Below are 13,150 nucleotides of genomic sequence, written 5' to 3'. Positions count from 1 at the left end.
GTTGAAGGAAATCATGGAGCTTTATTAGGATATCCATTTGCAAGCAAGCTAGGGCTTGTAAAGATAATAAACCAAATTACAGATCCTAAAGAAAAATATCCAAAATTATTTCAAGGCATAGGCAAATACAAGGGAAAACCAATCAAATTGCACATCAATGAAGATGTGAAACCAGTAGCGCAGAGACACCGCAGGACACCATTTCACCTTCGTGATAAGGTTGAAAAAGAACTGAAAAAATTACAAGAGCAAGATATCATTGAGAAAATAGAAGATACACCTACACCTTGGGTATCACCGATAGTGACCCCACCCAAGAAAAACCCAGATGAAATTAGACTGTGTGTTGATATGCGTCAGCCAAATAAGGCCATATCTCGTGAACGTCATCTTTTACCAACTATAGATGAACTTATACATGACTTAACTGGAGCGAAACTCTTCACAAAGCTGGACCTACGGTCAGGATATCACCAGCTGGAACTCCATCCTTCGTCTCGTTACATAACAACATTTAGTACACATGCAGGTTTATTTCGCTACAAACGTCTCAATTTTGGCATATCGTCAGCGTCCGAAATTTTCCAAGAAGTAATACGCAACGTTATAAGTGGTATACCTGGAGTTAAAAACATTTCAGACGACATAATCATATATGGCAGATCACAAGCAGAACATGATAAAGCGTTAGATGCCACATTCAAGAGATTACTTGAAAACGGACTAACTTTAAATCTTGAAAAGTGTGAGTTCAATAAAGATCAAGTAGTGTTCTTTGGAGTCACATTTTCGAAAGAAGGCATTTCGCCAGATCCAAAGAAGGTTAGCGCAATCAAAGACATGTCTCCACCGAAAAATGTACCAGAACTACGTAGCTTTCTAGGCATGACTACATACTCATCTAGATTCATACAGAATTATGCAACATTATGTGAGCCGTTAAGAAGACTAACACGCCAAGATACAAACTGGAACTGGGACTCTGAACAAGAAGCAGCTTTCGAAAAATTGAAATGTGAACTATCTAGTGACACTGTCATAACATATTATAATCCAAAACATGAGATTGATATTTTAGTAGATGCCAGTCCTGTTGGGCTTGGGGCAATAATGTCACAAGAAGGAAAAACTGTAGCTTATGCAAGCAGGAGTCTTACTGACACGGAAACAAGGTACAGCCAAACTGAACGAGAAGCTCTGGCTATTGTTTGGGCATGTGAACACTTTGATATGTATATAAGAGGTGCACCAAACGTGAACATTATAACCGATCACAAGCCACTAGAGCGTATTTGGCAGAAACCAAAGCCACCACTGAGAATTGAACGTTGGGGTTTGAGATTACAACCTTACAAACTTAAGATAACATATCAACCCGGAAGTGAAAATCCGGCAGATTTTATGTCAAGGCATCCATCAGACAACCCTGTCAAATCCCGGGAACAATCTATAGCAGAACAGTATGTGAGATTTGTTATGTCTGAAGCAGTCCCTCGTGCAATGACACTTGATGAAGTTAAAATGGCTTCTTCAAAGGATAAAACTATTCAAAAGGCAATAGAATTCGTAAGAACTGGACAATGGTTTAAAATCAAAAACATAACAGATCTGGAAATTGACATTGAGGAATTACAAGCATTAAGGAGCATCAGTGGTGAACTCGTAACCTATGGTGACACTATTTTACTCAGAGACAATCGTATTGTACTCCCATCTGAACTCCGTGTGCGAGCTGTTAACATTGCGCATGAAGGTCATCAGGGTATCACCAAAACTAAAGCATTCTTACGTTCCAAGATATGGTTTCCAGGACTTAACGACAGAGTTGATAATGCAATTAAAGACTGTTCAGCATGTCAATCTGTTACACACACCAAAAGAATTGAACCGTTAAGAATGTCTGAATTGCCAGAAAAGCCATGGGCAAATTTGAGTGCTGATTTTTGTGGTCCATTACCTAGCGGAGACCTCTTATTCGTTATTACAGATGAATATTCACGTTATCCAGTAGTTGAAGTAATAAAATCAGACTCTGCTTCAACTGTTATTCCTGTTTTGGACAAAGTTATATCTACTTTTGGAATTCCTAAAGTAATCAAAACAGATAATGGTCCTCCGTTTAACTCTCATGCATTCAGACAATATGCTGAGAATACTGGATTTGAACACCGTCGTGTAACACCATTATGGCCGCGTGCCAATGCTCAGGCCGAAGCATTCAACAAACCTATGATGAAGACAATTAAAGCAGCTCATGTAGAGAGAAAAAGCTGGAAACAAGAACTATTTAAATTTCTCCGACAATTTAGAGCAACGCCACACACAAGCACAGGTTACCCGCCGTTTCAGTTATTATTCAACCGGGAACCAGTTACTAAACTTCCACAAGTGAACAAACCAAACAGTACCAACAAACAAATGGATGAAAATGCAAGACAGAATGATGAAAGTGAAAAATGCAAAATGAAAAAACAATTTGATGAGAGAAATCATGCAAAGCCAAGTAATATTGAAATAGGAAATTACGTGTTGAGGAAGACCGATCGTAAAGAAAACAAACTTACACCAGCTTACGAACCGAATCCGTATAATGTTATGAACAAGAAAGGAAGTATGATCACCGCTACAAATGGCGAGAAAGTAGTTACTCGAAACTCATCAAAATTCAAGAAAGTGAACCGTCCACCGATCCACAATGATGATGAAACTGAAGAACAATTTGAAAATATAATACCGTCAAATATTCAAGATCAACCACCTTCCTCAGGAACGGAACAACAGTCAACTATTCCGCAACAAAGTGAAAGACCAGTGCGACAAAAACATGTTCCTAAATATTTGGAAGACTATGTGCGTTAATTCTAATCAAACCATTGAAATTTATTGCGTGTGCATGGGGCATAATAATCCCCTATAATTATATCAGTGAAGTCAGTGAATGGGGCATAATAATCCCCTAGATTAGTGAAAGAGTAAAAAAAGGCTCAAAGTTTCATAAAATATGTTTTGTTGATTATATTTAGTATCATTTAGAATAGTATAGTAGTGAACTAGACATTAGTTTGTTAGCAATCAATCTGTGGATTCTAGTCAAGAAACTCTAGTCAGAACATTTGAACTTTATACGATAGAAAATTTGAAATCCATTTTTATGACAATCATAGACTTCATTTCATTCTTTTGATAGATAATTTCAACGACAACGAAAATGTTTAATGTTTAATATTTCAATTACTTTAAATGAAAATTATTTCTTTATCTAAGTTGAGGAGGGATGTAATATCCTAACTTTAATATTGATCCGGAATATATGTCCGTCATTTCATTCCGTATGTTACTATGTACAATGTTTAACACAGTTATCTACCTTGATTAAAGTATCAGAAATCCAGCATGGTTTGCGTCTTTATAAACAAAGACATCTACAATACAATACATAAAATACCCTTGTAACAATACGCCATCGCCTTACAGATCATTTCAACCGGTATACTACTGTTGCCTTTATTTATGCAGCAAGTGGTAGATTACAGTCATTAAACCTCTTGTAGTTGATATGTTTCCTTCGGTTTAAGTTTGTAATCTGGATTTGTTTTCTGTCAATCGATTTATGACTTTTGAACACCGGTATACTACCTTTGCCTTTATTTATGCAGCAAGTGGTAGATTACAATCATTAAACCTGGTTTTCAGTCATTAAACCTGGTTTTATAGCTAGATAAACCTCTCAATTATATGACAGTTGCATAAAAAATTCAATAATGTGGATGGTTTTGAATTTAAAAATAATCAGGTAGATAAACATTTTTTTAAAATTCTTAATAACATCTTAGAACCACAACTTTATATCTTCCTATTCTAGAGGTGGCGTGAATGATCAATCAGATGTGAATACTAAATAATTCTAAAGTACTTTTAGAGTACATACACTCTTAAGACTCTTTCATCTTGCATTAAAGTTAAAACATTTGACTTTTCTACACTTTAAACAAGTATTCCCCATTCCAAACTAAAAGAAAAATTAAGAGTTGGTTCTGCACTGTTTCACAAAAATGAATGAACGACGTAGACTGGGATAAATCGTACTAGAAATTGACAATGAGAGTAGGTTTTAAACAAAACCTTACGACAAAAGAGATTATTTTAGCTTCCCAAATGTGAAAAATCTTTTTCAATGTAGCAACATTCCGGCACCACCAGCATATGGAGTATATTTCTATCAGTTGATACCATATTCCATGGCCAATATTTTATTATGATTGTTTTTAATACATGGTTGCTGCTCACAAGCTTAAGATAAACTATTACACTAAGAATTCCAAGTGTTGATTTTGAAAATATCCTTCATACATTTTCCAGACACCATCATGAGATGGTTGACCATTATGGATTATCTGTTTTACATATGACAGCAGAAATGTTCAAATTGTCGAAACTACAATCCAATTCTATGTACCCTTAATTTGACCTACCAAATTAGAATTATCACTTGGTTTGTACTCACAACACGAAAGGTGCCATATTTGGAGCAGGATTTGCTTGTCCTTTTAGAACACCTGAGTTTACCCTTGGGTTTTTTTTGTGGAGTTTGTGTTGCTCAGCTTTAATTTTCTATGTTGTGTTTTGTGTACTGATTGTCTGTGTGTTTTGTGGCTTTTTCTTTTTTTGCCATGGTGTTGTGAGTTTGAATGTCCTTTAGATATCTTTCGGCCCTCTCTTACAATCTAAGTTTTAGGAATATTGCATAATAAAAGAATGATGTTTGTTAAATCAATTTTTATTTTCATCTCAAGTTTTTCTTCAAACATTCCTAGCATTTTCATACTCAAAATTGTGTAACAAAAAACTACAATAACAACCATATTATTTATCCAGAGTAGAAATTCTAATCAAAATACAATGACGACTTTTAGGCATTTTAATTACTTTATGTGACAACTGTGATCTTATTCTTATAGTTCATTTTTACAACTGTTGATATACAAGTATGTTATAGAGATAATGATAAATCTAAAATGTTACAGTTCTTATGGCAAATTGAACATTGAAATTTGATTAAATGCACAAGTCTTTATTTGTTGGTTTTTTTTCTCTTGAAAACTATTTAAGAAAATGTTACATTTCTTGTTTTGCTAAATACATTTCTTGAAATGGTTTTTCAAAACCCTTTTTACATATAGAAAAAGGAATTATTCAAATAACCAATCAAAACATAGTTATTCACAGCTACACTTTATTGTTCATTCTAACAGAGACATATAAAAATACCAATTGTGTGTCTGATCGAGGTAAAATAGAGTTCAAATTGTTGCAATTGTTTTTTTATCTTTTATATGATGATGGCAATTTGCACATGAGACATATTGTTATACACTGTGAAGACATGGTGAAGATAAGGTAGGTGATTTAGAATTCATATCTGTAAGATTATCAATCTGCAGCTTGGAAAATTTTTCAAAAACCAGTAGATGTTTGTGCTAAAAAAAATGAGTTTTATAGTAATATCTTTTTTTTCTTTTTGGTGTTTAAAAGTGTCATATTATACATATAATAATTTTTTTGTATTACATACACATAACGTAAATGTACATATAGATAAAAAAAAAACATATTGCAGTCTACTTGCATGAGCTAGTTATCTGCAAGTAACAGGTATATAAATGGTCAATCTCACTGAATTCTGTGAAAGATTGCAATCCACTTAATTTTTAAGCATACAGAACTGCAAATCAATTATCCAACAATTCTAAGATTTAACTTTTATGCAATATGAGAAAAATCAAATGAAATATCCTACAGATAGAAGTACAAATGTATAGTATGAATGTAAATGTCTCAAAAACATTGAATAACTTGACTTTGTATTAATCTGCCCTATAATTTTTTATTTCTAAATGGTACATTTTTGTATATTATTGCCATAAATATTTTTTTATATAATTTCATATAGGATCATCAAGTTTGTTTTTTGTTGTATAAATCATTCAAGTATGCATATATACCTAAAACCAATTAAAAAATCTTATTTCTGAGCATAATTCAGTCACAACATATGTGAATTTTTTATTGTATTTTGACATTTTTCAGAAGATTCAACTATTATACTAAAAAAAATTATAATTCAATGACTTATTTCAAATGTTGCATCAATAATATAGAAATTTTCAGAACATAGGTCATGTACATTGTACATGTAATATATAAAACATAGAATGAAAGATGTGGCACTAACATCTGTTTTTTTATCAAATAAGTGTTATGTCAGCATCTGGATTTTTAAAAAGGCATATATGTGTCATTCATTTTGTCTATATTCCAGATAAATGCATATGGGGATGTACAATGTATCATATTATAACATCTGTATTAAACATGTAATAAAACAAAAGTAATAACTCCAGATAACCCTGAAAAACATTGATATTTTGATTTTTAAACCTTCACCTTTTGAATCCCCAAGACATGATACATGTCTTATGCTGCATTATTTTCAATTGTTTGCAATGCAGCTCTTTCTGCCTCTACATTGTCAATAATCTGATCATTGTCCTCCTCAAGGATCTCGGTACTAGCATCAGATTCAGTCTCAGACTCACTCATATCACTTTCTTCCGATAATTCATCGTCTCTTTCCATTAAATTATGAACGTAATTGTTCTCTACAACAATGCCAGTCTGATTATCTTCATTTTTCTTCACTTCTATTTTCTTGTGGCACATTGGACAGGTGTCTTTAACATATAACCACTTACGAAGACATGTCGCATGAAAGAAATGATTACAAGAAGTTACTTTGGCTTGCGTCATGGTAGAAAAACAAATAGGGCATACATCACTTAATGAATTCAATTGTTCTTCCGTTGCCTGAGGTAATGATTCTACTCTAGATACTGCTTCTCTCCTTAACAAAAATGTCTTCCATCCAGTCTCTAATCTTTTATAAACATTGAAATAACAATGAACTATTAAAATTGCAGAATTAATCAAGCTCCAATGTCCAACTAAGGTTTCCTTCAGTCCAAAACATACAACAAAAAGCGCAACGAGAAATTCAAAGACACGGACAGTTGCGCGAGTGTAGTATATCACATCATCCAGTTTTTCCCAAGAGTTCTCTCTCAGAGAATCATATATAAATAAACCATACACAGTCAAGGAACCTAAGGCTTGGAAAGTTGTAAGGATTCCACTCGATATGATAACTAACAGCCAAAAATCTAACGTGAAATACTGACAGATACTGTACGTCATGTATAACGGAAACATCCATAGGAAAGTGAACAGTAACACAGCTCTGAAATGCTTGAAAATATTTCTGTTATGTGCTGCACTAAGTGACAACAATATTGGATCAGCAACTTCATACATTGACTCAATCAATGAAGAAACCACAATGAACAGTAGTATACTCATTAAGAATGTTCTCTGTATTGGCTTCAAGTCGGTCAAACCAGTCTGAAATGCAATCAGTAACATTGTACCGCCCTCTGTCCACCCACGAAAGGTATCGTTATCATTCATGTATCCTCTCCATCCTTGGAGAAATATTTTGGTGAAAGTTAATATGAAGTATGAAAAGTAGGACACAGTAACACTCAAAGCCAGGAGGCTGATGGGTGTGGCACAACATTCGCCAACCACTGCCAGAATTATCATACTAAATCCTTCTTGTATAATCACACTGTTTCCAAGTTTAATGAAGACGTAAATATGTGAAATGAACATGTAAAGCCAAAATATCAAAAGTTGTATTCCAACATGAAGCGTGTTCCATGAAGCTAAGATCACTGGAATCCATCCAAACTCTGTCACTGCTTCGGACAACTTCCGTAACAGTACTCTTACTGTCTCAAATGTATAACTCAGGTTATTAAACACTGTAAATGCTACGAGTAAAATTGTGAAAATTGTTGAAAAGTTATGAACCCCTGAGATAACATCAGAAGGCATTCCCATGATTTTGGCTAATACTGGCAGTACAAAAGCAAGAAAAACAAACCTTGTCCAATTGGTAATTTCAAGTAGGTAACAAATAAAAGCTGCTGTTATACACTGTGTTAATAGGTGGAGAAGTACTCTCTGAGTTTCTGATGAATCTGTCAAGAATATTGAACTTTCACTTTCTTGAGATAACTCTGTATTCACGAACAGATGAGACATGTACCAATTAAAACAAACTAACCCTGCACTCAAAGTATAGATGTACAGGTAAACCAGATTTTTCAATGGTAGTGCAGCTAGTGCTAGTGCAAAAAATAAACCTGTAAAAAATAGGTAAACTATGTTCCATAAATATTATATAAAATGCTTTAAAAATTCAATTTCCAAAAATTCTATACTAAATGTAACAATGAAATTAATGGAGTATAATTAGTTATACATATGTGTTGCTTGATGTCAAGCGGCAAACTATTTGTTAATTTGCAGATATGAGGATGATTCTTAAATAATCATTTCCAAATGGTGAAGTTGAAAACATCTCTATATTATATATATGTTAATTTTACGGACGCCATCACAAGTTGGTTGACCGTTATGGAATATACCTTTCACAGATGATATCTGATATGTTCCTTATGTAGTAACTACAATCCAATTCCCTTTTCACAAATGTGACCTACTGAATAAATCTATTTACCCGATTTGAAATAATGTGAGCAACACGACAGGTGCAACATGTGGAGCAGGATTGGCTTATCCTTCTGGAGCACCTGATATCACCCCCAGTTTTTAGTGGGGTTTGTGGAGTTAAGTCTTTAGTTTTCTATGATGTGTCTTGTGTACTATTTTGTGGCTGTTCGTCTTTTGTATTTTTAGCCATGCGTTGTCAGTTTATGTTTGATCTATGAGGTTGAATGTCCCACTGCTATCTTTCGCCCCTCTATTTAAAATGACATTAAAATAATATCTATAATAAAAAACAAACAATTGAAACTCCCCATATGGCCTTCAAAGTTAAGTGTGATTTTTCAACAGTACACAGTGTTAATGTGGAAGTATTTTTTTTAGTTTCTGCTGTTGACAGTTACATTTTGTAGTTTCTCCACTGAAGATGATTCAATTTTAGAATTTAAAATCTTAAATCTAACTATTGAGAGTAATGAAAAAATGAACTTCATTAGCAAAAATATTGTCATGTCATGACTAATGATAAACAAGGACTATGTTGCCAACTAATTTACCAATTAACAACTTAAAAAAATACCAACCAATAAAACAACTGGGGAAGAACAATATCATATGAAAGTAAAATAAATGATATGCTTTCTAGCTTAAGGGTTGCATCAAGCTGGTATTTTAAATACTTACTTAGATAATAAATAACTGTGATGATAAAAGTAACATCATCAGGTTGATTTGTCAAATTTTCTGGACTATTTCTGAACCATAACTCTGCCAAAACCAACGATGGAATCCTCAGAATAACTCCAACTACAGCCTCAACTTGTTCTCTCTGAACCTTCACCTGCCACATCATCAAATCTAGAATAAAATAACTAAGTTAAATAGTTACATTTGTTACCTTATATCTTACTTATAAGCATGATAAGGTCTTGTATTTACAAAATTATTTCAGTTGTTTTTTTTGTTAAACAGGCTTATCGTGTGATAAAATTTGAATAAGGACAATAAATTATTAATTACAAATGTCACTTATTCAAGTAGAGAATAAGAGGGACTGTATCAAGTTTTAACAAGTATGTAGCAAAATATTCATTTTTTTATTATGGGTAATACGGATACAACTAGAGGCTCCAAAGAGCCTGTGTCGCTCACCTTGGTCTATGTGAATATTAAACAAAGGACGCAGATGGATTCATGACAAAATTGTGTTTTGGTGATGGTGATGTGTTTGTAAATCTTACTTTACTGAACATTCTTGCTGCTTACAATTATCTCTATCTATAATGAACTTGGCCCAGTAGTTTCAGAGGAGAAGATTTTTGTAAAAGATAACTAAGATTTACGAAAAATGGTTCAAAATTGACTATAAAGGGCAATAACTCCTAAAGGGGTCAACTGACCATTTCAGTCATGTTGACTTATTTGTAAATCTTACTTTGCTGAACATTATTGCTGTTTACAGTTTATCTCTATCTATAATAATATTCAAGATAATAACCAAAAACAGCAAAATTTCCTTAAAATTACCAATTCAGGGGCAGCAACCCAATAACAGGTCGTCCGATTCATCTGAAAATTTCAGGGCAGATAGATCTTGACCTGATAAACAATTTTACCCCATGTCAGATTTGCTCTAAATGCTTTGATTTTTGAGTTATAAGCCAAAAACTGAATTTTACCCCTATGTTCTATTTTTAGCCGTGGCGGCCATCTTGGTTGGTTGACCGGGTCACGCCACACATTTTTTAAACTAGATACCCCAATGATGATTGTGGCCAAGTTTGGTTTAATTTGGCACAGTGGTTTCAGAGGAGAAGATTTTTGTAATAGATTACTAAGATTTACAAAAAATGGTTAAAAATTGACTATAAAGGGCAATAACTCCTAAAGGGGTCAACTGACCATTTCAGTCATGTTGACTTATTTGTAAATCTTACTTTGCTGAACATTATTGCTGTTTACAGTTTATCTCTATCTATAATAATATTCAAGATAAATAACCAAAAACAGCAAAATTTCCTTAAAATTACCAATTCAGGGGCAGCAACCCAACAACAGGTTGTCCGATTCATCTGTAAATTTCAGGGCAGATAGATCTTGACCTGATAATCATTTTTACCCCGTCAGATTTGCTCTAAATGCTTTGGTTTTTGAGTTATAAGCCAAAAACTGAATTTTACCCCTATGTTCTATTTTTAGCTGTGGCGGCCATCTTGGTTGGTTGGCCGGGTCACGCCACACATTTTTTAAACTAGATACCCCAATTGTGATTGTGGCCAAGTATGGTTTAATTTGGCCCAGTAGTTTCAGAGAAGAAGATTTTTGTAAAAGATTACTAAGATTTACGAAAAATGGTTAAAAATTGACTATAAAGGGCAATAACTCCTAAAGGGGTCAACTGACCTTTTCGGTCATGTTGACTTATTTGTAAATCTTACTTTGCTGAACATTATTGCTGTTTACAGTTTATCTCTATCTATAATAATATTCAAGATAATAACCAAAAACTGCAAAATTTCCTTAAAATTACCAATTCAGGGGCAGCAACCCAACAACAGGTCGTCCGATTCATCTGAAAATTTCAGGGCAGATAGATCTTGACCTGATAAACAATTTTACCCCATGTCAGATTTGCTCTAAATGCTTTGGTTTTTGAGTTATAAGCCAAAAACTGCATTTTACCCCTATGTTCTATTTTTAGCCATGGCGGCCATCTTGGTTGGTTGGCCGGGTCACGCCACACATTTTTTAAACTAGATACCCCAATGATGATTGTGGCCAAGTTTGGTTTAATTTGGCCCAGTAGTTTCAGAGGAGAAGATTTTTGTAAAAGTTAACGACGACGGACGACGACGACGGACGACGGACGACGGACGACAGACGACGACGACGGACGCCGGACGCAAAGTGATGGGAAAAGCTCACTTGGCCCTTCGGGCCAGGTGAGCTAAAAATAAAAGTCAACACTGCAGTCCTTAATAATTTTCAATATTATTAATTGGAGTGTTTCATTTTGATTTGTTGTTTTTTTGTGTCAATACTGATTAAGGACCACATCTTTTTTTTTAATCAACAGGGAGGATACATGTTGTCATGCTTACAATATTTTCAATTTACTCTTTTAAGCTAGATCCTATAGTTTTTGAAACAAAAGTAAATGTAAAAACTTTAAAAACTTTAAAAATTCAGGGGCAATAACTCCAAAATAGGTGTTAATATTTCAAAATTATTCATGGTAGATTATAATATTAGAACTTGTGGTAATGTGCTTAACAGTACTATTTCTCGAATTGTTTTAATTCGTAAATATTAGCCTAGACTATTCTTTGGCCCTATGACAGTCATCTGATGATGTTCATGTTGGTTCATCAAAAATCACAAACTAAGAAGAAGCAGAAAAACTCTGGTTTAAATCCATTGAAGTTTCAGAGAAGACTATTAAAGAAAAGTTTATGTATGACAAAAGGATGCAAAGTAATGGCAACAGGTTAACTTGCTCAAAAAAGATAACAGAAATATCAATCAAAATAATTTGACAAAACTAAGACCCCACCTGCTACCAGGAAAAATTTAAATAATAACAGTTGCAAAAATAGAATGGGTAGTTTCTGCAATGTATGTTGATAGGTATGAAGGATGGGAAATTTGAACTCTATATGGTAATGCACTTAAATGCAGTTTTCAAAAGTGGAAGCTAGGTCATATGAGTTCAGTGGACCGTGAAATTCGGGTAAAATCTCTAATTTGGCATTAAAATTAGAAAGATCATATCATAGGGAACATGTGTGCCAAGTTTGAAGTCAATTGGACTTCAACTTCATCAAAAACTACCTTGACCAAAAACTTTAACCTGAAGCGGGACAGACGGACGAACGGACGGACGAACGGACAGACGAACAGACGCACAGACCAGAAAACATAATGCCCCTCTACTATCGTAGGTGGGGCATAAAAATATCATAACGACCTATAAGGAGCTATCAGGATCACAGCTACCCCAGCATAAAATTGTTTAGTCACAATAGTTATGAAGGTGTCACAGACAAAAAATAAAATAGCCTTTCAAAATTATTTGGGCTTAGAAAAGTTAAGAATAAATTCAACATTGATTATAAAAGAGAAGTTATTGGGTCTTCCAGGAATATAGGACTAAATCCATGGGGACAATGCCAGCTGTCAGCTAGTTTCAACATTTTACAAGCACTGTCATTTTGGTATTTGATATGAAACAAAATCATATGATATAATGTAGGAATTTTAAACTATTTACTGTTGTTATATTATGGCCTAAGGATACTTTCAGGTGGTTGAAATTCTGCTGTCTGCTTTGATCTATAATTTACATTAATATACAAAACAAATGACGGATGAGGACCTGTTTATCTTTTGTATTCATTTTTTATTCTAACCTCAATTTTGTAAAACAAACTAATCTTCTTTTAAAAATTAACATTGATAAACAACTGTTTCATCTTAAGAACATAGTGAGTGATCTGATTTGATTACAAGCAGCCTGGATTAATAA

At 33.7% G+C, this 13,150-nt stretch overlaps 1 protein-coding gene across 2 annotated transcripts; it reads right to left on the bottom strand.

Annotated features, from left to right (window-relative positions):
- Nucleotides 1-5,471: 5,471 nt before the first annotated feature.
- Nucleotides 5,472-12,990, bottom strand: LOC139520364 (RING finger protein 145-like). 2 transcript variants are annotated; one of them, XR_011663868.1, is made up of 4 exons: nt 12,896-12,978; nt 9,310-9,483; nt 6,192-8,261; nt 5,472-5,631 (listed from the first exon to the last, which is right to left on the bottom strand). XR_011663868.1 is itself a non-coding variant. In XM_071312945.1 (3 exons), exons 2-3 carry the CDS (start codon nt 9,476-9,478, stop codon nt 6,475-6,477), a joined length of 1,956 nt encoding a protein of 651 aa, XP_071169046.1. In that variant the 5' UTR covers nt 9,479-9,483; nt 12,896-12,990; the 3' UTR covers nt 5,748-6,474. The 2 variants fall into 2 exon arrangements, 1 of the variants encoding a protein (XP_071169046.1); XM_071312945.1 differs by lacking the exon at nt 5,472-5,631 and having other exon boundaries at nt 5,748-8,261; nt 12,896-12,990.
- Nucleotides 12,991-13,150: the final 160 nt, after the last annotated feature.

This window comes from Mytilus edulis, chromosome 4 (genome assembly GCF_963676685.1).
Source record: "Mytilus edulis chromosome 4, xbMytEdul2.2, whole genome shotgun sequence".
Classification (NCBI taxonomy): Eukaryota; Metazoa; Mollusca; class Bivalvia; order Mytilida; family Mytilidae; genus Mytilus; species Mytilus edulis.
This window is presented reverse-complemented; position numbering and strand designations above follow the sequence as displayed.

Excerpts from the sequence above, each read along its gene's own strand:
- LOC139520364 (XM_071312945.1), bottom strand. The coding sequence starts at position 9,478 with ATGATGTGGCAGGTGAAGGTTCAGAGAGAACAAGTTGAGGCTGTAGTT. Across the intron at positions 8,262-9,309 it reads CACAGTTATTTATTATCTAA|GTTTATTTTTTGCACTAGCA; the intron begins GTAAGTATTTAA and ends TATTTTTTACAG.